General features: G+C 51.7%; 1 protein-coding gene across 2 annotated transcripts in view; it reads right to left on the bottom strand.

Moving 5' to 3' along the window:
* LOC102183874 (solute carrier family 22 member 1) overlaps positions 1-24883 on the bottom strand; it is a 36800-nt gene that overhangs the window by 11388 nt on the left and 529 nt on the right. For both annotated transcript variants that reach the window (XM_018053435.1, XM_018053436.1), the window contains exons 2-8: positions 19003-19106; positions 16467-16621; positions 13334-13502; positions 12749-12863; positions 12395-12501; positions 7986-8200; positions 3758-3866 (exon numbers count right to left, since the gene is read on the bottom strand). In XM_018053435.1, the coding sequence (XP_017908924.1) occupies positions 3758-3866; positions 7986-8200; positions 12395-12501; positions 12749-12863; positions 13334-13502; positions 16467-16621; positions 19003-19106 (974 nt within the window). The remainder of the gene's footprint in view (positions 1-3757; positions 3867-7985; positions 8201-12394; positions 12502-12748; positions 12864-13333; positions 13503-16466; positions 16622-19002; positions 19107-24883) is intronic.

Below are 24883 nucleotides of genomic sequence, written 5' to 3'. Positions count from 1 at the left end.
CATTTGCAGGGTTTGTTTTTTTTCTTTTCTGCATCTCCTTCCTTTTTGTTGCTATTAAATTATTTTTGTTGAAATTTTTATTGATGAAAATGTAGATTCTCATGCAGTAACAGTGAATAATAAAGATATGCCCTCATGTGCTCCTCTCATTCTTCTAGTAGCTTTAGTGTGGTTTCCAAGAGGAGGGGAAAAAAATCACCATTTTTAAAATAATTTTAAGAGGATAAGTCTTAAAAAAGAGAAAGATTTTACAAGCACACAGAGGCTAGAAGAAGTGAGAAACTAGCTTCCATCTTTAAAACTCATAGGGCTTCCCTGGTGGTCCAGTGGTTCAGAATCCTCCCTGCAATGCAGGGGACACGGTTTCATCCTAGGCCCAGGAAGATCCCCCAGGACACAGAGCAACTAAGCCCGTGCGCCACAACTACTGAGTCTGCTCTAGAGTCCACGCTCTGCAACAAGAGAAACCACAGCAATGAGAAGCCCGTGTCTTGCAACCGGAGAGTAGCCCCCACTCGCCCCAACTAGAGAAAGCCTACGTGCAACAGTGAAGACCCAGTGCAGCCAAACATAATTGAAAATAATAAATATCTTAAAAAACAAAATTAAGAAAATTCAGGTCTCTGGGACACTTCAGCCATTCATTCTGCAAGCACCAGCTGCCTGGTTAGTAGAGCTACAGAGCAGCTTAAGGAGGTGCAGACAAGAACGCTGTGCAGTCTCTGTGTTCAAGGAGCGCATAATATAGAGAAGAGGTAAAAATGGGTGGATGATTTTCAATACAAGGCAGAGCATGCGTGCCTGCGTGCCAAGTTGCCTCAGTCATGTCCAACTCTGTGCGACCCTAAGAACTATAGCCCACAAAGCTCCTCTGTCCTTGGGATTCTCCAGGCGAGAATACTGGAGCTGGTTGCCATGCCCTCCTCCAGGGGCTCTCCCCAACCCAGGAATCAAACCCACATCTCTTGTGTCTCCTGCACTGGCTGGCAGGTTCTTTACAACTAGTGACACTTGGGTCTTGACAGTATATGTTGCAGACAGTTAGAAGGAGGATGCTGTTCAACTCTGAAGCCTCCTGTGCATAAGAAGCAGGGTCAAAATGGTCTAAATAGAAACTCTGTCAACCTGAAGTGATTATAAAGTAATAAAGGAACAGAAATGATCCTTTTTTTTCCAATTTAGATTTGATTCAATTGATTGAAAAGACCCAAACTTTCATGACTGTCTTACTTTGGCATGTGATATCTGTGGATCAAGTTTAAAGTTATTTCTGAACATCTGGCTTTCTTTCCTGGTTCTTGAGAATCCTCATCAAATGGATGCTCTGCCCTTGAGGATGGGCCACTTGGCTTTCCTCCGCCTTGGACCAGGCACTCAGGACCTCTGGCAGTTTATACTCTGAGTCAGTCCCCTGGGTCCAGTGGCCATGACAATGGAATTGTTTGGCCCAGCCGTTTTAGACTCTGGGCTCTGAATTGCCAATTGTAGATTTTTTTCCCTTCATTTGCCTTTATCTCTCTGTATCCATTCCGAACAATCTTTTCCAGATGAGACAGGGCCTTTTAATGAGGGATGTGCAGGAAAGAGTGAATCTGGCAGTGTCTTCTGGCTCATGAAAGGGTTCTGAGGGCTGCCCAGGTGTAAGAGAAGGATGGAGAGCTGGAATAGTTCTTAGACATCACTGGTCTGATGATATGGGGAGAAGAAAGAATTTATAAAGTGAGGCGGGGTGGGGGAAGAGTTTGCAGAAATGTGCCAAACTCTAACAAAGGTCAGAATTTAAACTTTAAGGGGGTTAATCCTTTACAATAAAAATACTCTTCATTTAGACTAAGCCTTCTAAGATACAGATTGTAATAAGGACATGCAACGGTGATCGACATTATCAGTAGTTAGGACAAGGTAAATCAAAGTCACGATAATACCACCACCTCCAAGAATGGCTCAAACATTTTTTTTTAAGCTGGCGACACCAAGGACAGGGGAGGATACAGAGCAATCACCTGTGTCTCACACAGCTGGTGGGATAGAAACTGGTGTGGCCACTTTGGAAAACATTGTGATAGTTTCTCACGAATTTAAACACACAACTACCATATGACCCATCCCTAAGTTTTTTTCTAAGAGAAATGAAGACGTATGTCCACACAAAGACCCATAGTGAAGCAAAAGTTGCTCAGTCGTGTCCGACTTTTTGCAGCTCCACGGACTTATATGCAGTCCTTGGAATTCTCCAGGCCAGAATACTGGAGTGGGCAGCCTTTCCCTTCTCCAGGGGATCTTCCCAACCCAGGGATCGAACCCAGGTCTCCCGCATTGCAGGCAGATTCTTTACCAGCTGAGCCACTAAGGAAACCCAAGAACACTGGAGTGGGTAGCCTATCCTTTCTCCAGCAGATCTTCCCGACCCAGGAATAGAACCAGCATCTCCTGCATGGCAGGCGGAGTCTTTACCAGCTGAGTCACAAGGAAGCTCATAAACCGGTAAGTGAATACTTATTGGCACCTGTATTGTAATCACTCTGTCTGGAAAAAGCCCAAACCTCCATGAACTGAGAAACGGAGAAACATACTGTGGTCCATCTTCCACGCATGGAAACCACACTCAGCAATAAGGAGGAATGGAGCATTATACAAGCCACAGCCTGGATGGGTCCCCTGATATCAAGCGAAAGAAGCCAAACGCAAAAGCCTGCACTCCAAGTTACTCCATGTATGCAACATTCAAGAAACGGCAAAGCCATGGGGAGAGAACCCAGATCGGGGCTTGCCCGGTGCTGGAGGTGGGAGGGGAGAAGGCGGACCACAAAGGGACAGGAGGACGCATTTGCACACGTTGGAGACGCGTCTGTGTCACCTTGATCATGGTGCTGGTGAAATGAACAGATCAAAACTCATCAAACTGTGCCTTTGAGGGTAAATCTTGCTCTAAGAAAATTCTACCTCAATAAACCTGACTTGAAACAATGAATGATCTGGGCCCATTGCTATGCTTACAAAGTATTCTGTCGTTATAGGGAAACACCAGCTTCAAGGGCAGAAAGAAGTGTGTTCTTGGTCGCCAAGAGGGAGGGGGAGGGGAGGGATGGAGTGGGAGGTTGGGCCTAGCAGATGCAAACAAGTGTAAACAGGACGGACAAACAGCCAGGCCCTGCTGTAGAATACAGCAGACGTCACTCACTGCCCTGTGAGAAGCCGCAGCGGAAAAGAACACGAGATAGAATGTATTACTATGGGTACGTGCAACTGAATCTCTTGGCTGTGCAGCAGAAATTCACACACAGCATTGTAAATCAACCGTACTTTAGTTGAAAAAAAATAAGAGGGGCGAAGCAGTGTGTTCTTACCTGGACCCTGCCACTTTCTAGCTGTGTGATCCTGGGGAGGTCGCCTTCCCTTTGTAAACCTCAGTCTGCTCACACGTGAAAGGCGGGTAACAGCAATTTTACAGGATGACCTGCACGCCACGTGTGGCAATGCTCTGTATGTCACGGTCCAAACAGGAACTGCCCGTAACCAGATGTCTTTTCTCTTGTGTTGGCCCTCCGTACAGCACGTGCTGTGACCCTGAGTCCACTTTAACCTGTCCATCTCACCTTCTCTACTGCATCAGGCGTGGGCTGTCTTTGATGCCCAACCCCCATCTCAATGGCAACCCATCCACCCTGGGGGGCATCTTTAAGAGCGGTCCTCAGTGAGCCCGGCTGGCCCACAGCCCTGTCAGCAGCTAGCCACCCCGTCCCATGGATACACTCACCGGATGAATGTAGGGAACAGCTCAGCGTTGACCAGGCACACCATCTGGAACCCGATGGTGATCCCCATTCGGCCGACACAAGCTATCGTGATGTTCAACCAGGGCAGATCTGGGAGGAAAGAGACAGAGGGTGTGAGAGCTAGAGGGCTGTACCCACAGATTTGCCAGGGGACGCCGTGACTGGGAGCTTGGACTTGAGAGCTGGAAGGGCCCGAAAGGCTGTCTTATCCGACCCCTCCAGATTTGGATCAGGTAACTGAGCCTGGTGGCTCAGATGATAAAGAATCTGCTCGCAGTGCAGGACACTTGGGTTTGATCCCTGGGTTGGGAAGATGCCCTGGAGGAGGAAACAGCAACCCGCCCCAGTATTCTTGCCTGGAGAATCCCGTGGACAGAGGAGCCTGGCAGGCTACAGTCCATAGGGTCCCAAAGAGTCAGACACAACTCAGCGACCACCTCTAACGTGAACTAAATGGAGTCCTGAGAGATCTGGGGACTTGATGATGCTTGAGGGAGGACTTCACTGTGCAGAGGACAGAATGTGCTTTTTTGAATCTCAGCTGTGCCTCCTGTCAGCAGAGTGACAAGGCAAATGGCTTACTTCTGCCTGCCTCAGTCTCCTCAGCTATGAAATGGAAATAATCTTACCCAACTTAAAGGTGGTGGTGAAATTTAGAGATAACACGTGTCAGCTGTGCGTCGTGACCACCCCACCAGTCCTGGCTTTTTATTATCCTGCAATAGTGTCCTTTCTGACACAGCTCTTGAAACACAGTAGGTCCTCAACAACGTGGTTCCCTCGGGCACAAGTCCTAGAGCTGGTGGACCGGATTTCTCATCCTCAGCTCTCATTTCCCAACACATTCTTTAAAATGTTTTATTTATTTATTTTTGACGGCACCTAGCCTTCGCGGCTGTGCAAGGGCTTTCTCTAGTTGTACGAGCAGGGGCCACTCTCTAGGTCTGATGCTGAGGCTTCAGGAGTTACAGCTTGTGGGCTCTATGACTTGGGCTCAGCAGTCTGACACCTGGGCTTAGTGGCTCCGCGGCATACGGAATTTTGCCAGAGCAAGGATCGAACCCATGTCCCTGCAGTGGCAGCTGGAGTCTTAACCCCCGGACCACCAGGGAAGTCCTCAGAACACATTTTTTTTAACCCAAGCATCTTTCACTGGTCTGAGAGGATGAGGGATGCAAACCCTCATCTCCTCCTAACAGATGGCTCTGCATCTTAGCAGCAGGTCCAGAAGCCTTCTCCTTCCTGGGGAGCCATCAAAGCATTAGACACCATTGTCTGCTTCTCCTGGATGTTAGGTTTTCACCCAGATCCCAAACCACAAGTAACTCCTGAGTCAGGCCGGCTCACTAAGAGAGCCTCCAGGGTCCCAGACAGCGTGTCATCTCACCCTCATCCCCACGAGCCAGCTACTCAAGGAAGACAGGCGTCTGTCCCCTCGCCAGCGGGAGGCTCTGGGGAGAGCCAGCCAGCGCGGTCTCTCCAGGTCTCGGCTGCCCTCTGCCTGGAGGAGAGCCCATGCGGAGCCTTTAGTTAAGGCTCCTACGAGATACAAGATAAGGGAGTTCACTCGGACACCTGGAGGAGGGCATTGGTCACAAATTCCGCAGCTTTGATGGATTCGGCAAGATTCTCTACTGGACATGCACGGCATCCTTGCCCTCAGAGAACCGCCCTGCCTCCTCTGGGCCCAGGTCACTCTCCCCAGCAGTCGGAGGGACCACTTACAACTGCAGTCCTGCCACGTGGCTTCCTGCCACGCTTGGGATAAAACCCACGCTGGCATCTCTCCCTGTCCCCTGCTCACCAGGGTCCGGCTGCTCCTCCAGCGTCCAGCTCTCCCCATCCTCAGGGTCCTTGCTCTTGCTCTTCCCTTTCCTGGAAACCTCCTTGCCCGGCTGTTTAAATGGCTCATCCCCTCTTCACTTAGGTCTCCTAAGGTCACCCTGGACCACCATACGAAGAATTAATGCCCCATCCCTCTTCCTCCTTCTCTTTTCCCTCTAGAAGTGGAATCTTTCTCTGCTTTGCTCATGGCTGAGATCCTGGGGCAGAGAGACCACTCTGTCAAGTACACAGAGGAGCTTCCCAGGTGGTGCTACTGGTAAAGAACCCAACTGCCAATGCAAGAGACGTAAGAGATGCAGGTTCAGCCCCTGGGTTGGGAAGATCCCCTAGAGGAAGGCACAGCAACCCACTCCAGTATTCTTGCCTGGAGAAACCCATGGAGAGAGGAGCCTGATGGGCTCCGAAGGGTCTTTGCTCCAGAGGGTCACAAAGAGTCAGATACAACTAGCATGCCTGCACGCAAATACATAGAAGGTACTTGAAATAGTTTCTGGAGCAGGAGACGAAGGCTCGTCATCGAATGCGATGAGGACGAGTAAAGGCGAGTGGCGAGAGTGGGAGCCGGGAGAGGGTCCTGGGAGGATGCGGGACAGAGGACGCAGTACCCAAGCTTCTTCCAGGTGATAACCAAATGGCCTCAGATCCCAGGTTCCCTCTCAGTACTTGGCGTTGTTATTTAAAAAACAGCAACAACGAAAACCTCTACTCATTCATTCAGCTTTACCAGGATTCTAGAAACAGGGAAATAGGGGGAAACAGGGGGAGCCAATTTCAGATGCTCGGCACCTTTTCCTTCTTCTTTGTCCCTGGTGGCTCAGACAGTGTCACGCCTATCTGCACTGTGGGAGACCCGGTTTAATCCCTGGGTCAGGAAGATCCCCTGGAGAAGGAAACGGCTACCCACTCCAGCATTCTTGCCTGCAAAATTCCATGGATGGAGGAGCTGGTGGGCTACAGTCCATGGGGTCGTAAAGAGTCGGACACGACTGAGCGACTTCACTCACTCACTCGCTCATGAAAGGAGGGAGAAAAAAACCTGAGCTACCTTTTGCTACCTCTTAAAATTTCCAGCCTGCTCTGTAAAGTCTAATTCTTGAGAACAGGGATTTCATGGGATGTTTCTCCTAATATCCTGCCCCCAAAGCCTGCCAAAATGACTCATTAAACCAACAACTGCCGAGCACAAGCAATAAAAACTGAGAAAATAGCAAATCTGCTCTCCTATTTTTTTTTAACATTTCTAAAAGTAACAAATGAGAAAGGCAATGTATGTACTCAAATTAAAGTGGCCCAAAAGATTCTGCTTTGGCTTATCTTGGATTGCTAAGAATTATGGACTCAAGCAAACAGGCACCAAGATGGCTGGTGTTGAAAAGACTAATGATGCCAAGTGCTAGTGAGTCTGTGGAACCACTGGAAAGCTGATGCGTCACCGTGGGAGCGTGAACTGAAAAGCTGTCTGGCTGTATCTACTAAAACTAACCTGTGTCCCGCCCCCTGACCCAGCAAGGGAAGTGAGTGTCCATGAAAAGATGTGTTGGAATGTTCGCTGCAGCCTTAATCCAAATAGGCAGACACTGGATGACTTTAGATCTTCCCAACCCAGGGACTGAACCTGCATCTCTTATGCCTCTTCTACTGGCAGTCAGGCTCTTTACCAGTAGCACCACCTGGGAAGCTCCTCTGTGTACGTGATAGAGTCGTGTCTCTGCCACAGGAGCTCGGCTGTGAGCAAAGCAGAGAATGTTTCCGCTTCTTGGAGCTTATGTTCTAGAGGGAAAAGAGAAGGAGGAAGAGGGATGCGACTTTAATTCTTTGTACGGCGGTCCAGGGTGACCTTAGGAAGCCTGAAGTCAACAGAGGCCTGGATTTAGGGTGAGGGATTCCTACAATGCAAGGCTGCCCAACAGTGAAAAAGTACAAGAGACACCCTCGTGGGACAACGTGGGTGACCCTTGCAGACGCCACAATAAGTGAATGAAGGCGATCCAAAGCATAGGTGCAGTATGGTTCAATTGTATGAAGTTCAAGAACAGCCGACTTTCATCTGCGGTGGCAGAGACCAGAGCTGTGGTGACCCGGGCAGGGGTGGTGAGCGTTGGTGGCCAAGGAGGGTGAGGGACCTTCCGAGGTGCTGGAAATGTTCCTTATCTTGGCACAGATCTCAGTGCCCAGGCATACATACAGGTGAAAAGTTCATTGGCTTGAACACTTTAAAAGAGCTCATTGTCGGTATGCTGTACCTCTACTTAAAATTTGTTAAAAGGTAATTCTAGACTCAGGTAAGCACCTTGCCTTTGTTCCTGTTCCAACACTCTTCCCACGGTTCAACGACCCGGAAGACAATGGGTGTGGACCACTCACCGTGTGGGATAAAGATCATGAGGAAGCAGGCCAGCCCGGCCACCAGGTTGAACGTGGCCAGCGGGTAGCGGCGGCCGAAGCGGTCGATGGTGACGAGGATGATGAAGGCCGCGGGGAACTCGACCAGAGCAGAGTAGAGGAAGTCCAGGTAGAGGTTCCCGCCAGTGGCGCCCATGTGCATGATGAGGCCCTGGTAGACCACGGAGCTGGTGAACCTGGGCGGCAGGAGAGGCGGGCCAAAGGTGAGCTCCTTGGAAGAAGTGAGATCCCGGAGACTGGCTGGGATAGAGGCCCCTGCGAGCTGGAAGGAAGCATCCACTGCTGGATGTAGAACGTTCCGGACCAATATGAGAAGTAAGAAGGTAAGTGAGGTCGCTCAGTCACGTCCGACTCTGAGACCCCAAGAACTATAGCCCACCAGGCTCCTCTGTCCATGGGATTTTCCAGGCAAGAATACTGGAGTGGGTTGCCATTTCCTTCTCCAGGGGGATCTTCCCAACCCAGGAGATCGAAGCCGGGTCTCCCACATTGTAGGCAGACAATTTACCATCTGAGCCACCTGGGAAGTCGTAATACGAGAAGAGGTGGGGGTGGGGGGACGTCAAAATCCAGAAGGGGCCCTCCTGGTTGAGAAGCTTCTTCCACGATTTTTGTGAGCCTGTGACTTACAGGACAGACCCATGTTTCCGAGAGATGGCAAACGATGTAGCGACCATCGTTTACTCCTTACTGTGCCCCTGCGGGCAGCCCTGCTCTGAACACCACACAGGCCCTATCTCATCGGATGCCCCAAGCCTCTAAGGGGAAGGAGGGCGGGAGACAGCTGTGGGGAGTGAGCAGTTTCGGGATTCAAAGTGCTGTCTGAGCTGTGTGGTCTTCGTAAGTTAACCAGCCTCTCTGTGCCTCAGTTCCTTCAGCTGTGAATCTGTCTTGAGAATTCATTGAGGCCGTGGACCAGAAGGGCTTGGTGTAGGTGGGCGCTCAGAGAAGAGCAGATTTTATTGCTGTCACGGTTGTCTTTCCCAGGGCCAGGATCCAGAGCACCACGGCGGGGAGGAGTCAGCCAAGTCTTCCCAGCTCCACAGTGGGGGCCCCCTGCGCACATCACACCATCTTGAACCAGCAGTATTCCCTTCCTCTCTTTCACCCCATATCCCACGGCACACGACCCATTCACCCATATTTGAGGAAAGAAAAACCATGTTACAGAACATGGCACACAGGATGGGGACCAGCTCGGTCTCTCTTACTCAGGGGAAAACGTAGCATCCCATGGGTCACTTTTGGGCAAACTGCACAATTTTGGAACATTGAATTACTCTGTTGGTACAGTCATTCCTCACTACCATGGGGGACTGGTTCCAGGACCCCCCAGGGTACCAGAATCCGAGGATGCTCGAGTCCCTCGTGTAAATTGTATAAATCAGCGTAGGATGGGCACACTCCCGTAAGACTGACACCAACGCTAGGTTACTTGTAACACCTAACATAATATGAGTGTCGTGTAAGTAGCTGCCAGCATACAGCAGATTCAAGGTTTGCTTTTGGGGACTGTCTGGAATTTTTTGACTATTTTTTATCTGCAGTTGATTGAATCCCCAGATGCAGAACCTGCAGATATGAAGTACTGGCTGTGGGAAGAGATTTTGGTGGATAAGAAATTACTTTCTTATAGAAATGCAAATTGCCCATCAGTTCCAAAACTGAGGTCACAGGGGACGTTTCTCATTACTACACCCCCCTGGTTTTATAAGGTCCAGCTCTCGTGGCTCAGACGGTTAGGAATCTGCCTGCAATGCAGGAGTCCCCAGTTCGATCCCTGTGTCGGGAAAATCCCCTCGGGAAGGGACTGGCAACCCACTCCAGTATTCTTTCCTGGAAGGTCTCATGGACAGAGGAGCCTGGTAGGCTGTAGTCCATAGGGTTGTAAAGAGTCTGACATGACTGAACGACTTTCACTTACTTCACTCACTCACTCCCTGGTTTTATAAAGCTGCATTCAGGGGAGTCTGGTATGCTTTTGTTTCTAGTCCTAAATTATTCCTGTTTGAAACAAAGTGTCAAGAGAATAAGAATGCACTGCCTGCAACTCGGTGAGTTTAGATCAGCCTGGTGGGGCAAGGGGGAGCTTCTCTATGCCGGGTTAAATGGTTAAATGGCAACAGTCATCTTCTACTCAGAAAGCCACTGACCTAAGAGAAAGGAACGTAGAGCCCTGATTTTCCTGTAGAAACAAATAAACAAAAACCCCAAATCACAACAAACTCTGGGAGATGGTGAAGAACAGGGAAGCCTGGCGTGCTGCCATCCATGGGGTCCCATGGGGTCCCATGTGGTCCCAGAGTTGGACGGGACTTAGCCACTGACCAACCAAACTGCAGTCAACAATGTGCAATGCTGCCATCTTCTGGCAGAATCCACAAACTGCATGTACACACTGCTACAGGTAGAGGTGATGGTTTTTTCGCCAAGTGTCTGACTCTTTGCGACCCCATGGACTGTAGCCTGCCAGGCTCCTCTGTCCATGGGATTTCCCAGGAAGGAATACTGGAGTGGGTTGCCATTTCCTTCTCACACTCCTATAAAAATAGCAGTCTGTCGTTGTTGGGCGTTTCCTAAGTTCTAAGCCCTTTGTTCTAAGCATTATCACATTAATTCTTCCAACATGCCCGTGAGTAGATCCTATCATTGCCTCCATTGGCTGATGAGGAAACTGAGTCACAGAGGTCAAGAAGCTTCCTGAAGGTCACACAGCCAGGAAGTGATGGGCCGCCCGGCCCCGAGTCGCTGTAATGAATGGAGCAGACGAGGGGGGGCAGGGGGCGTGTACAGTAAGAGAAGGTGTACAGAGCCAGATGGCATGAAGCCTTGCAGGCTGTGGAAGGAAGCTAGGTTTCTTCTCAGTGGATTAGGAAGACTATGAGGATGTGGACAAGGAGGTGATGCCATCGGTGACCTGTGCTCTGGGGAGGGGGGAACAGGAGCGGGAGCAGACCGCCAGCAAGGAGGCTACCACGATGAGCTGGGCGGGAGTTTGCCACACTCACGCCTAAGAGCACAGGCGATGAGAAAATGGCACATTCGGGATAGGTTTTCAAGACAGAGAGGGATTTGCGGAAAGCTTGCGTGGAGGGGTGTGAGAGGGCTGAGGAGACAGAATCACCGCCTCGACAGGAATGCTAGGGGTGGAGATGGGACCCGGGCTGATACAGGAGGGGAGCAAGCCTTCCTGTCTGTGGGGTCCTGGGCCTCCAACCCAAGAGGTACCACGGCGTCGGATGCTGAGAATCAAGAGAAATGCACCAGGGACCTGGTATGCTTGCAGGGGTCCCTGGGCCCCTCACACGGCGGGCACAAGGGCTCCCAGCGCCAGCCTGCAGACACAGGGCCTGGGGACCAGGAGACAACCCAGCGTCTAGAGAACTCAGGATGGACTCTGTGGAACACTGGTTACTCATTTAAGCTCCCACAAATATTTGCGGAGCGGCTGCTACGTGCCAGGCGCTGCCCTCATCATTGGAACCCTTATTTCTCAGAAGGGCAAAGAAGGGCAGGGCAGCAGAGTGACCCCAGCGGAAGGGGAACCCGGATACTCGGCCCAGGGGTTTCCAGAAGTAACTGAAGGGCCACCGAGGTTGCAGGAGCAAGTCCTGAGGTGGGGAGCTGACCCAGCCCCCCAAGGGAAGAGGGAGAAGACCCATCTCGAGGAAGCCGCCGGGGAGAGTGACACGGCCCCTGGGTGTGCAAGGGGTGCTAGGCGTGGACAGGCGTTTCCTAATCGGTGTGAAAAAAGCACGCCTGTGCTTTCCGCAGGCTCTGTCGAGTCCTCAGACATGAGGAAGTCTTCTTCCTCTTTGACAGCCCGGAAAATGAAGTCACTCAGTCGTGTCCAACTCTTTGTGACCCCATGGACTCTAACCTACCAGCCTCCTCCGTCCATGGGATTTTCCAGACAAGAGTACTGGAGTGGGTTGCCATTTCTTTCTCCAATATCTTCCCAACCCAGGGATCGAACCCGGGTATCCCACATTGTAGGCAGATGCTTTACTGTCTGAGCCACCAGAGAAGTACTGATGTCCTGGGGAATCCCTGAAATCTCATCTACCTACCGGAGCTAAGTCAGCACTTGGCTCCTGAAACACGGGGTTTCTGGCAACCCTGTCACCTCCTTCCGGCTCACTGCTGACTTTTCTACATGGGGATTTCTTCTTACTAAAATGAGGCCTTTCCTCTACTGGGATGTCCTCAAGGGAGAAATACAAGTGTCTTTTAAGAGCTTCTTGAGCGGAAAGCCATCTGGAAATGCTTTTTCATGCCTCTCGTTTCCCCCCTCCGTAAGTTGGCCCACCATCTCTGACGTGTACCCGGGCATGCAGGGAAGCGCATGGGGCCTTGGAAAGACCCCTTACCACAGGTACATCAGGATGAAGGTGTACTTCCTCAGGATGGGCGTGCGGAACAGGTCTGTGAACGAGGGGCTCAGCTTCTCAGTGATGTCCTCCTCTACAGACAGCATCTAGGAGAGAGTCAGGGCGTCAGCCACATCCAGGCTGCCACTGTGATCAGGAATCGCCATCAGAGCCCTTCACCCACCCCGCCCCCTGCCTCCCACCAGCTACCACCCCAAGGTTGGTCATCATACTCATCACCCTGAAGAGTTCCAGCACCTTCCCGCCTCCCCAGGCAAGTCCCACAGGCAAGCGCCAAGTCCTAAACCCGACCCAGCATTCAGTGAGGAGAGAAAACCCTTGCAAGTGAGTCACCTTCAGGTCGGCAGGAGGCAGCTTCCCGTTCTTTTGGGCAATGTGGTCCATGATCTTTATCGCCTCAGTGTTTCTCTTTTGCGATAACAGCCATCGGGGGGACTCAGGCACAAACCTGCGGACGCAGATCATCCCCACTTAGCGTCTCCCCCAGAGCCCGTCTGAGGTTAAGATCAAAAGAGAACCTTGCTGGAGCTGGCTCGAATGCATTCTTTTTTATAGCTGAGAAATATTGCTTGCATATATGAACCACAGCTTCCTCATCCATTCTGCCGATGGTCCTGTCTGATGGGCACACTCCCAGAGATGGCTCCATTCCTTCATCTCCTCCTTCACCGGCTCGTCCAAGAGCAGACACCTACTTCGTGGCTAGGTGAACTTTTGTCCGACTTTTAGCATCTCAGGCCTTTCTCTGGGTGATGTGAATTTGTTTCTTTAAAGGGTGGCTGAGAGTGGCTCCCCCCCGGGAATGAGGGCTACCCCATGACGGAGCACCCCAGATGGCGTGGGTGGCTGGAAGCCCCGGGCCTGCGGGTAGGACTGCCCTGGCTGTTGGGAAGACGGGTCCCCATGGGGACACAGTACCAGTAGCAGAAGAGGAGCAGAAAGATGGGCAGGGAGACGGCCAGCTGCAGCCAGCGCCAGTGCGGGAGGACGTAGGCCAGTCCGGACAGCAGCACAAGCCCAGTGGTGAAGGCCGTCTGGTAGAGGATCGCCACCGTCCGCCTATAGCCCAGGCCCACGAACTCTGTGACTGAAACCGGAGAAATGTCACCTGCGGGCTCCCATCCACTTTAAAATCCCCCAGTTGCCATCTGCAGCTCCCCTCGCCTTTGCACAGTGCGGTATTCCATCTACGGGGCTCTCCTGCCCAGAACCTTCCTCCCATTGGCTCCAGGATTAGCTGGAGTATTTCCCACGACCCCCCAGGGAGTGCTGTTAACACCAACACCTTTGAGTGCACCCCAGGGACCTGGCCCTGTCACAGGTGTTCAGATGCATCTCCAGCTCTGTGGGCACAGTCCCGCCCTCCTAACCTCACAGCCTCATGAGAGGTGGTGGACCAGACACACACACTGTGTTCATCACACCCAGGTCTTGGCATGATGCGGGCCATGTGGGAAGAAAGCATAAATAGCCAGAAAGGTGGGGGAGTCTCCAGGGGTCTCAGATTTTCAGAGAGCAGTGGAGCAGAGCTCGTGGAGGAAATTTGAGCCATCAGGAGGAGCAGTAGTTAACAGAACCCAGAATGGGAAAGCAAGTTCCAGGCAGAGGGATAGCAGCCCGGGTGACCGCTGGGTGAGGTCGGGTCATGGGGGCTGTGCGCCCTCCTGGGGGGTTCTTGTAGGCTTGCAGAGAACACTGGCTTCAAGTGCGGGAGGCACAGAGGTACTGTAGCACAGGGGTGACCCGATGTTACATCTGCTAAAGGCCCTCCCACCGCGCTGCTGCCTGTGGGCGCCCCGGGGGTGGACCAGCGTGGAGCAGAGCCCAGCGTGGTGGGGGCGCCCAGCAGGAACAGCAGAGGAGCGAGAGGGCTGTGGTGCCGGAGGTATTCCGAGAGGAAAGCAGATGGGGGGCTGGGGAGAGGGGCACAGGAGGAGCAGGCTTGGGGGTGGAGCAGGAAGACGTCCTGGGCTGGGAAAAGAGGAAGGGTCGGTCACGCAGACTGAAGGGGAGCCCCTGGTGCAGGACCAGGGAGTATGGGACCTCCAAGCAAGGCAGGGAGCCGTGGGAAGGAGGCAAGCCAGGGCAGCACACACTCCATCACAGACAGGTAGCATTCCAGGTCTGTCTTCCTTTCTCTCTAGCCTGGGAGCTCCTTGACAGAGGTTGTTGTTCAGTTGCTAAGCTGTTTCCAACTCTTTGTACTGGCTTGTAGCCCATGGGGCCACAAAGAATCGGACATGACTGAGCAACTTCACTGTTTGGTTGGTAGCCATGGACTAGAGCCCACCAGGCTCGTCTGTCCTCCACTCTCTCCAAGAGTTTGCCCAAACTCATGTCCATTGAGTCAGTGATGCCATCCAACGATCCCATCCCCTTTCACCCCCTTCTCCTCCTGCACTCCATCTTTCCCAGCATCAGGGTCTTTTCCAATGAATCAACTCTTTGCATCAGATGGCCAAAGTATTGGAGCTTTCACTTCAGCAACAGGCTTTCCAATGAATATTCAGGGTTGATTTCCTTTGGGACTGACTGGTGTCTTGAGAGTAGGATGGGAGGCCTTATCTATCTCGGCATCTCCGGCCCTTCCCCTGTGCCTGCCACAGGGCAACAGCCACACCACAGGGAGGAGAAGGGGCAGGCATGGCTCTGGACTCCCCCTGGGGCCCTTCATCGACCTCACGGCACCGCGGTTCCCACGTGCAGGATCCTGAGGCACAGAGAGATTATGGAACATGCCCAGGACCACACAGCTGATCAGACTTGGGTGTAGATTTGACCTTAAATTAATCCTTGTCACCAGGTGCCAAATACTGCACGTTCAGCCTCCAGATGGCTGGGCTGTTGCAGTTGATATGTGCTGAACTCACTAAACTAGTGTGTTCATGATTTCTTGGGGGAGGAACATGGGGGTTTTTTGGCCCTAGTGAACTATTTCTTAGAACGTCAAGCGATAAGAGACCGTTTTCAAAGATGGCAAGACCTGGCAAAAACCTGGGCCATCCTCATGCTGTCTGATGTACCCATCCAGCCATCCATGGGCTGAGAGATACACAGGCGGCTATTATGCTTTCTTCTACAGAAGTATTTTTCATTTTCTATTCTTACTCTTCAGAGAAAACTTGAAGGAAAAAATAGTATATAGAATTACATTGTTTTACACTTGAGTTTTTTCATCATTGTGTCTATCTCTTTTTTGATTTGCTTGTTCAATCGCCAAGTGATGTTCAACTCTTTGAGACCCCATGGACAGCAGCACACCAGGCTTCCCTGTCCCTCACCACCTCCCAGAGTTTGCCCAGGTTCATGTCCATTCGTGGCTGATGCTGTCTAACCATCTCCTGCTGTCTTCTGTCTTTCCCAGCATCAGGGTCTTTTCCAATGAGTCGGCCAAAGTATAAGAGCTTCTTTTATTTCCTCTTGTATCTTCTCCCCTCACTCTTGCTGCTGCTGCTGCTGCTAAGTCGCTTCAGTTGTGTCTGACTCTGTGCGATCCCATAGATGGCAGCCCACCAGGCTCCGCCGTCCCTGGGACTCCAGGCAAGAACCCTGGAGTGGGTTGCCATTTCCTTCTCCAAGGCGTGAAAGTGGAGTCGCTCAGTTGTGTCCGGCTCTTCGCAACCCCATGGACTGCAGCCTAACTCTTGAGTGTCCTTCAAACTAGTGGAGTTTGTTGTATTTCTTTTGGAAGAGGCTGGTTAGTTTATATTTAAAATGTTAAAATACTCTCCCACCTGTCTCCCTACACACCCCCAGCACTGTAAACACATCACATGTGATCTCCTTTTCCCAAACAGATTAGTTGATATGGAAACAAGGACCCATATGAGTGGTTATATAAGTGTCTCTCAAACAAAGAGACAGAGGCCATTCTGACGGCACACTCAGTTCCAATCACACAAACACAAATACAGCTAGCAAGGCCACACTTTCTCTAGGCTTCCTCCAAAACAAACCCGCCTGCACATTCGGCTTCGTCCCATTCTACCCCACTGTCTGACCTCCCGGGCTTCTCAAAGCGGCTGGAAACCTCGGGCCAGCAGATGCTTACTCAGGGTGTAGCCAGCCGTCCAGCTGCCCTTGCTGACCAGCCCCTGCAGCAGGCGGAAAAGCAGCAGGGACGTGTAGTCTGGAGCCACGGCCGTCAGGACGCCCGAGATGGCGCAGGTGATGGTGGTGGCCAACAGGCACACTTTGCGGCCAAACCTTCCGAGACAAGCAGACAGTGAGGTGAGTGTTGAGTGTTCACAGGGACGAAGGGACAGCAGGCTCTCTACTGGGAGACAAGACAGTTTCTCTGCGGCATCGTGCAGTCCATCACACATCGCGGCCCCTTCTCCAAGCCTGACCTGGTCCCCACTCCGTGACAGCGACCGGCAACTCTTGCAGGTTTAACGAAGTCACTCGGAAGAGGAATCCTGACCACTCTCAGTCAAGGACCAGGGTCTCCCTCTGTGACCCACCCAGTCCTCAGACTCATCCCCTCTCGTTATCTTTGTATTTAATAGATTGCATTACTATTCACAGACTTAACAGGGTGCACCAGAAATCAGGTCCCCACCCATCCACATGGTTAACCTTATCAATGCTCATAAGGTTTTTCTGGGGAAATATTCAATTCTAATAGTATAATTATTGAAATGTGTTTTTCCTTTCTTTTTTTTGTGAGTAAAGTGGGCCAACAAACATGTGAAGAGATGCTCAACATCCCTAGTCATCAGGGAAATGCAAATCAGAGCAGGGAAGTTGCTGTAAACACAGGGAGCTCAATCAGCGCTCTGTGAGAACCTAGAGGGCTGGGGTGAGGTGGGGGTAGGGGGGGAGGTTCAAGAGAGAGGGGACATGCGTATGCTTATGGTTCATTCACACTGGCGTATGGCAGAAGCCAACACGATATTCTAGAGCAAGTGTCCTCCAATTAAAAATAATTTTTAAAAAACATTAAAAAAAACTACAATGAGATATCCCCTCATGCTTATCAGAATGGCCATTATCAGAAAGACAATAAACAATAAGTGTCGGCAAGGATGTGAAAAAAAGGGAGCTTAGGACACTGTGGATGGGAATAGAAACTGAGGCAGCCATCATGGAAAACGGAAGCAACAGGATGAAGGTTCTTCAAAAAATTAAACATGGAACCACCATGCAATCCGGCAATCTCAGGTCTGAATATTTCTCCAAAGGAAACAAAAACCCTAATTCAAAAAGACATCTGCAGTCCCATGTTTATTGCAGTATTAGCTAAATTGCCAATATATGAAAGCAATATATGGAATATATTCCAATATAAGCAATACATGGAAGGACTGATGCTGAAGCTGAAGCTCCAGTACTTTGTTTGGCCACCTGATGTGAAGAACTGACTCATTTGAAAAGACCCTGATGCTGGGAAAGACTGACGGCAGGAGGAGAAGGGAATGACAGAGGATGAGATGCTTGGATGGCATCACCGACTCAATGGACATGAGTTTGGGTGGAGTCCAGGAGTTGGTGATGAACAGGGAGGCCTGGCGTGCTGTGGTCCATGGGGTCACAAAGAGTTGGACACCACTGAGTGACTGAACTGAACTGAACTGATATGGAAGCAACCTAAGTGTCCATCGAAGTTGAATGAATAAAGATATGTGTATATATATTATATATTATATATTTATATTATATTATGTTTATATTATTATTATTATATATAATATCATATATATGTGGACAATGGAGTAGTGCTCGGCCATAAGAAAGAACGTATTTGTGACAGTGCAGATGGACATGGAGGGTAAAGCTCTAAGTGAAAGCAGTCAGAGAGAAACGAATACCATGTGACCTCACTCACACGCAAGATTTAAGAAACAAAACAAATATAGCTTCTAATGACAATTATCTACTCCTGCAAATAGATACATAAATAGATAAATACTAAAAATATTAGTGACGGAACCATTCACTCTACCTACTTCCCACATGCAAAGATGATTAACACGCTTTAGGGAAATACCACGGGGGGAAAAAGAGCTGTCCACACACAAAAATCCACTTCCTCATCTCTCATTTCCAACCTCCCGCTGACACTGTCCTTGCTCACCAGCTTCTACATGTTGAACTTGTCTCTGCATACCCTCTTCTAGCTTATCTCAAACCTGGTTTATCGCTTTAAATACCAGTTACTGGTGGCAAATCCCAAATATTTAACTCCAGCCTGAGCCTTATGTATCCAACTGTCTCCTTGGCACTCTTCTCTGTCTCACATGCTGCTCTGAAACGCAGTGGAGGATATTCTTAACCCTCTCTGTCTCAAAAAATGGCCCTGCCCCCCTCCACCCACCTGCCAGAAGCATAATCCTTGGCTTTCTGCCCCCTTCCTCTGAGCCCTGCATCCCAGCTACACAACCTGCCTGCGGTCTCAACCTCTGAAGTCCCCCCTAAGTCCCCAGTTTCCTCCCATTGTCTTGCCCCACATCGTCCCTCACTCCCTACCATGTCGGGTCTCAAGTTCTGCGAAGATTCCCTCTGGCCACTTCTCCCACCTCCGGCCGCTGAAGTCCCTTCTCCCCACGGTGCTGGCGCTGTGCTTGGTCGGATCCGCCTTTACATACCTGTCTGCGATGTAGCCGACTCCCAGAGAGCCCAGGAAGAAGCCCAAGTTCACACAGGACTGAAAGAGGTCCACCTTCCAAGAGTCATCACACACCAGGTTAAACTGCGGGTCGGAAGGACCAAGACACAAAAGACCGTTTGTAAGTTAAACTACGCCTACCATTTTCCCTGCAGAAAATGTCAACACACTATGCAAAAATGTGGGATCCCGGGGCCCCTCAGTCTTTCCTTTCACCACATTTTCATAAGACAAATGCAAGGTTTCTGAGGAATCTCAGGCAGTGTCATTATATGCCTGATATCTTTATCTTGGGTTTACCCTCAATATATACTAATTAAAGAGTCTGTTGTCAGGTACCCCTGATAGTTTTCAAAGGACAGGGTGGCCAAGTGGTAAGGTTTCTAAAGGAAATACAGCAAAGTAATTATCCAAAAACAAAAATTATGTAGAATAAATATGACGTGTTTCCCAGAACTGGTAAAAACCCTTAATTAAGAAAGCTGAGCGCCAAAGAATTGATGCTTTGAACTGTGGTGTTGGAGAAGACTCTTGAAAGTCCCTTGGACTGCAAGGAGATCCAACCAGTCCATCCTAAAGGAAATCAATCCTCAGTATTCCTGAGAAGGATTGATGCTGAAGCTGAAACTCCAATACTTAGGCCACCTGATGCGAATAACTGAGTCATTGGAAAAGACCCTGATGCTGGGAGGGATTGTGGGCAGGAGGAGAAAGGACAATAGAGGATGAGATGGCTGGATGGCATCACCGACTCGATAGACATGAGTTTGAGTAAGGTCCAGGAATTGCTGATGGACAGGGAGGCCTGGCGTGCTGCAGTCCATGGGGTCGCAAAGAGCTGGACATGACTGAGTGACTGAACTGAACTGAATCACATGTTTTATTCCATAAATTCTACCCAATAATTGTGTAAATTTGTCATGACTGATGGAACTGTATCAACGTGAGAATTTCTTACCAAAGACTCAGAGGCCAGCTGGTGGGGGCATCTGGGGAGCAGCCCTGTGCAGCCTTGCATGCCGGGGATAGGGGAGCCCAGAAGTGGCAGGAGATGCAGAGGGTCCCATGTGCCTGGGAGGAACCAGGGCAGAAGGACAGAGGCAAAGACAGGGGCCAATCTGCCTGGTCTTTGTTGGGAGTGAGGTCCAGGGATCGCCCCTCCGTGCTTGGCACATGCGTGGTGATGCCAGCAGGCCTGGGTGCTCTGGGAGGCCCGAGTGCAGAAGCATCCCCACTTGGAGCACAGAGGGGCAGGAAGCAGGGGGGCCTCGGTCTCCTGTCTGGAAGGCATGTGTGGAGCTGCTCCTATCACCTTCGTGAAGCCACTGTGGGCACTGCGGGAGAAACCATGTGCCCGTGGTTTAGTAAATACTGAACCATTTAACTTTTTAAATGGAGGCTTTACTTTTTGTTGTTCAGTCGCTCAGGCATGTCTGATTCTGCAACTCCAGGGACTGCAGCATGCCAGCCTTCCCTGTCCTTTACTATCTCCTGGGATTTGCTCAAATTTATATCCATCGAGTCAATGATGCCATCAAGTCCGTGATGCCATCAAACCATCTCATCCTCTGTCACCCCCTTCTCCTCCTGCCTTCAGTCTTTCCCAGCATCAGGGTCTTTTCCAGTGAGTCGGCTCTTCTCATCAGGTGGCCGAAGGATTGGAGTTTCAGCTTCAGCATCAGTCCTTCCAATGAATATTCAGGGCTGATGTCCTTTAGGATGGACTGGTTGGATCTCCTTGCAGCCCACGGGACTCTCAAGAGTCTTCTCCAACACCACAGTTCAAAAACATCAGTTTTTTGGTGCTCGGCTTTCTTTATGGTCCAACTCTCACTCCAGGTGTTTATTCCCTTGAAAATTCAGCTGGAAGCACACCGCCCTGGGGAGTTTCTCCTGCTGCTGTTTGGTTTGTCTGTGGCCCTGGGCCCTGTCAGTGGAACTCAGGGGAGGCCGCTCCTGGGAGTTGCTATCTCGCTGGCCCAGGTCAGCCTCTCCAGCGGCCTCTCTGGAGCCTCCACCTATGTCACCCAGAATGATGTTCTGTGTGTACTAGATGCCCTCAAAGCCACAGGGCAATGGTTTGGGGGTGTTTCTTCTACTCTTTGCAATCAGCATCTTTGTAAGACGTCTCTGCCACCCTCCCTGTCTCTGCCACCCTCCCTGAGATGCCCTGTGTGCCATTCTGCTCTGGGGGCGTGCAGAAGCCTGGGAGCTCATGGAACTGGAGGAAGGGGGCCTGGCCTTCCCTACTGACACCGCCTCCCTTAAGAACTCTGCCCCCAGCTATGCCTAGGGGCTCTGTCTGCAGGCACCTGCCTGCCCTCTGTGATCCCAGACCCAGCCACTGTCCCTGGGGCCCCTCTGTGCCCCTAGGAAGACAGAAAGCCTTGGGTTTGTACAGGGGGCACACGGGGTAGGGTGGGGTCTCCTGGATCGGGTCCCTCTCCCTGCTGGGACTTCACTGGGGATTTCTCCGGGGCCAGGCTGTATGGTGGACGTGACCCATAGAGCAGCAGGCTGGCCAAGCTCACAGGGCACAGAGTCACCCAGCGTCCTCGTTAGAATCCAGGTTCCCGTGGGTTCTGTCTCAGCAGATCATGGGTTGGAATCCAGGTGATCCCAGGGATCAGGTGAGTTGGGAAACCAGCACCTTCCTGCCCCAAATGGACCCTGACCTCTGCCCTCAGGGTAGGGAGGGACGGGGAGCTGGGTGTTCAAAGAGGTCAGCTCATCGTCTTTCCTTCAGCCAATTCCAACGTCCAAGGCAAGGTCATGTTAAAGATTATTTCTGCAGAAATGAGTAACTAGGGAGGGTTCTCCCCCAAATAAGCTTCAGCTTAGGCTAAGGGGAGGAGGCAAAAGTTGTTGTGAAGCAGTGGGAAGGGTGAGTCAGAGGAGGCGCGTTCCGCCCAGGAGAAGCAGTCCTCCACTCCTGAGGCCCCGCGTCTCATCGCCTGCATCACCTCCAGCTGGGTCCCACCCCCAGTACACTAGTGTGCCCCCAGCTGAGCCCTAGCCACAACCCCAAACCGTCTCCCCCAGCCCTCCCCAGAGTGCGCGGGTCCCACCATCAGCCAGTCGGGGCTATGTCCCCTCCCTAGGCCCCCGCCCAGCCCAGGCGCCCCACATGCATGACCTGCTACTTCCCTGTGTCCCAGCCTCACTGTTCAGGGTCTCAGCCGCCCTGCCTCCCCGGCCAGGACCCTCTGGCAAATCGGGCCCCTCCTCCTCCCCAACCCCTGCCAGGTCTGTGTCTCTAAAATCGATCCTTCTTTTTGACCCGTGGCAGCCGCGTTGACTGACAGCCCTGCCAGGGTCCATGTCGGCCTCTTCAAGCTCTCCCCACCTCTGGGGAGCGTCACCCCCACTCCCCACCAGCGCCTGGACCATTCCCAAGTCCCGTGAGGACTGTCTTCTTCCTCTGCCCGAACTGCCACTTGGCACAAAGGTAGGGTTGCCAGTTTTAGAGCAAAAAAAATATGGGGTGCCCCTCCGAACTGGAATTTCAGATAAACAACACTTTTTTTTTAGTGCAATCGTGTCCTCAGCAGTATCTGAATCCCCAGCCTCAGCTGTCAGTATCAAATGTTATGCAATATCTGGGACCTAATTATCCTAAATAAATATTCGTTGTTTACCCAAAATTCAAATTAAATGGGCGTCCAGCATTTTATCTGGTGACCTGCTGTAAGATCTCAGCACTCTGGCCCAAAGCTGAGCCACCACCATTCTGTTCATGACTCCTCTACTGAATTCCAGTCAATTCAACAACTATTGCTCCCTGAACGTGGTCCCTGCCCCCTCTCCCCTGAGCTTCAGTTCACATTCCCTGATGCACCCTGTTTGCTCTCCTAGCAGCTCAAAATACCACCCTAGGCCCCATTCAAACACTCGGTCCTAAGGACGTACTGTGTAGCACAGGGAATACCTGATATTTTGTAATAACCTAGAAGGGAAACGAATCTGAGAAAAATAGATGTCTATGTGTATATAACTGAGTCAGGGAGGTGGCACAGTAACCCACTCCAGTGTTCTTGCCTGGAGAATCCCACGGACAGAGAGGAGCCTGGCGGGCTGCAGTCCATGGGGTCGCAAAGAGTCAGACACGACTGAAGCGGCTTAGCCTGGGACGGCATAGCTGAATCACCTTGCCTGAAACTGACACAGCACTGAAATCAGCTACGCTCCAGTGCAGAAAGTCTGCCGCCTCCCGCGGGAAGACCCCAGCAGCCAGCTGAACGCTAAGGTCCCCCTCCTTGTCTGAGACACTGATCTTATTCTCACGGCCACCACCCCTCCCTCACTCCCTGGAGACTGCAAACTCCTTGAACCTCACGGGCTTCTTCTGTGTCCCTCCTGGCATCATACCCAGTGCCAGAACAGAGGAAAAGCTCAGGACATGGTTACTGAGGAAATAGATGGAGGGGTGAATGGATGAATTCATGCATCTAGCTGATCCTTTCCAAGCAGAGTGTGCCTCAGCCACAGAGAACAATACATCCCCGTCTGGGTCTGTTTCTAGATTCCCAGCAAGAAGAGTGGCCAGTTCAGCATCCCTGGGAGGCGAGTCCTCTACCTGGACATCTGCGATTGGAGACGCCTTGGAGACTGGCTGTCTGCGCAAGGGCACCCACACCTGCTCCCCGGCCCCTAAGACAGCGGGCCGTGGGGCCGGAGGAGTGGACACGGTGCTTTTCTCCAGCTGGACGTGTGCTGCTCAGGCCACTCAGCTACCTTGTTTCAGGTGAGCAGTTTGCTAACAGACAGACTCTACGTAGTTCTGGTCTGTGGCTTCACCAAATGGCTTCCCTGGTGGCTCAGATGGTAAAGAATCTGCCTGCAATGCAGGAGACCCAGGTTCGATCCCTGGGTCGGACGATCCCCTGGAGAAGGAAATGGCTACCCACTCCAGTATTCTGGCCTGGAGAATCCCATGGACAGAGGAGCCTCGCAGGCTACAGTTCGTGGGGTTGCAAACAATCGGACATGACTGAGCAACTAATGTGTCTAAATGTCTCCTGTGACTTCACCAAGCGACCTTGAGGTCAGTTTCCAAGTGCCCATGCTTGACACAGCATAGCACTTTCCAAAGGGCCCATGAAGGAAAGAAATCTGCTGGCTTCTCGGTAAGATATTCTCAAAGCAAACGCTCAGATAACCCATTAACCTATCCAGGCAAGCGCTCTGCCACCATCCTGCTCTCCTGTGGGCCATGGAGGGGATACCCGGTGCAGCTGGGTGCTGGACACCCAGGAGTGCTGACCCGGCCACTCTTCTGGATTGTCTGATCAGCACCTTCGCTGTCCTCGGCTGACCCCTAGGAAGCAGGGCATTGTCATCGCTGGTTGACTGATGAGGGAACTGAGGCTCAGAGAGGCTGAGTAACCTACACAGCGACACTCAGCCAACTTGGGGCATGGCTGGGGCTCAGTCGGACTCCAGGGCAGCTTCCACACCGCCGCAGAGACCAGCATTAAGCTGCCACATGCCCACGGCTTGTGAACGGAGGGACGGGGCCTGGCATCTCTGATGGTGGGGCCGCTGGCCCCCAGGTGGATTCTGCAGGCCTGTGGAGAAGCCAGTGGGGCAGAAGGCTGAGGGAGCCAGTCTCCTCGGGGGCCCCCCATCCAAGCAGTCCAGCTCAGCCTGGCAGGCGATGGTGTTTCCGAGCCCCAGTTCCCTCCTCTAACACCCAGGTGTGCAGAGGATTGAACAAGGGAGGAACAGCAGTGCCCGGGACGGAGTCTGATGCGCCGGAGTTCAGAGAGCACGACCCCGCTGCCTCTTTGCTGATGTGGGGTCGAAGCCTGTAGGATCCATCATGTTTCCTCTCTGCCCTGAAACCCGCATCATTATCCCCG

The sequence above is a fragment of the Capra hircus genome, chromosome 9, assembly GCF_001704415.2.
Source record: "Capra hircus breed San Clemente chromosome 9, ASM170441v1, whole genome shotgun sequence".
NCBI lineage: Eukaryota > Metazoa > Chordata > Mammalia > Artiodactyla > Bovidae > Capra > Capra hircus.
The sequence above is the reverse complement of the archived record's forward strand: the minus strand, read 5'-3'. Positions and strand labels throughout refer to the sequence as shown.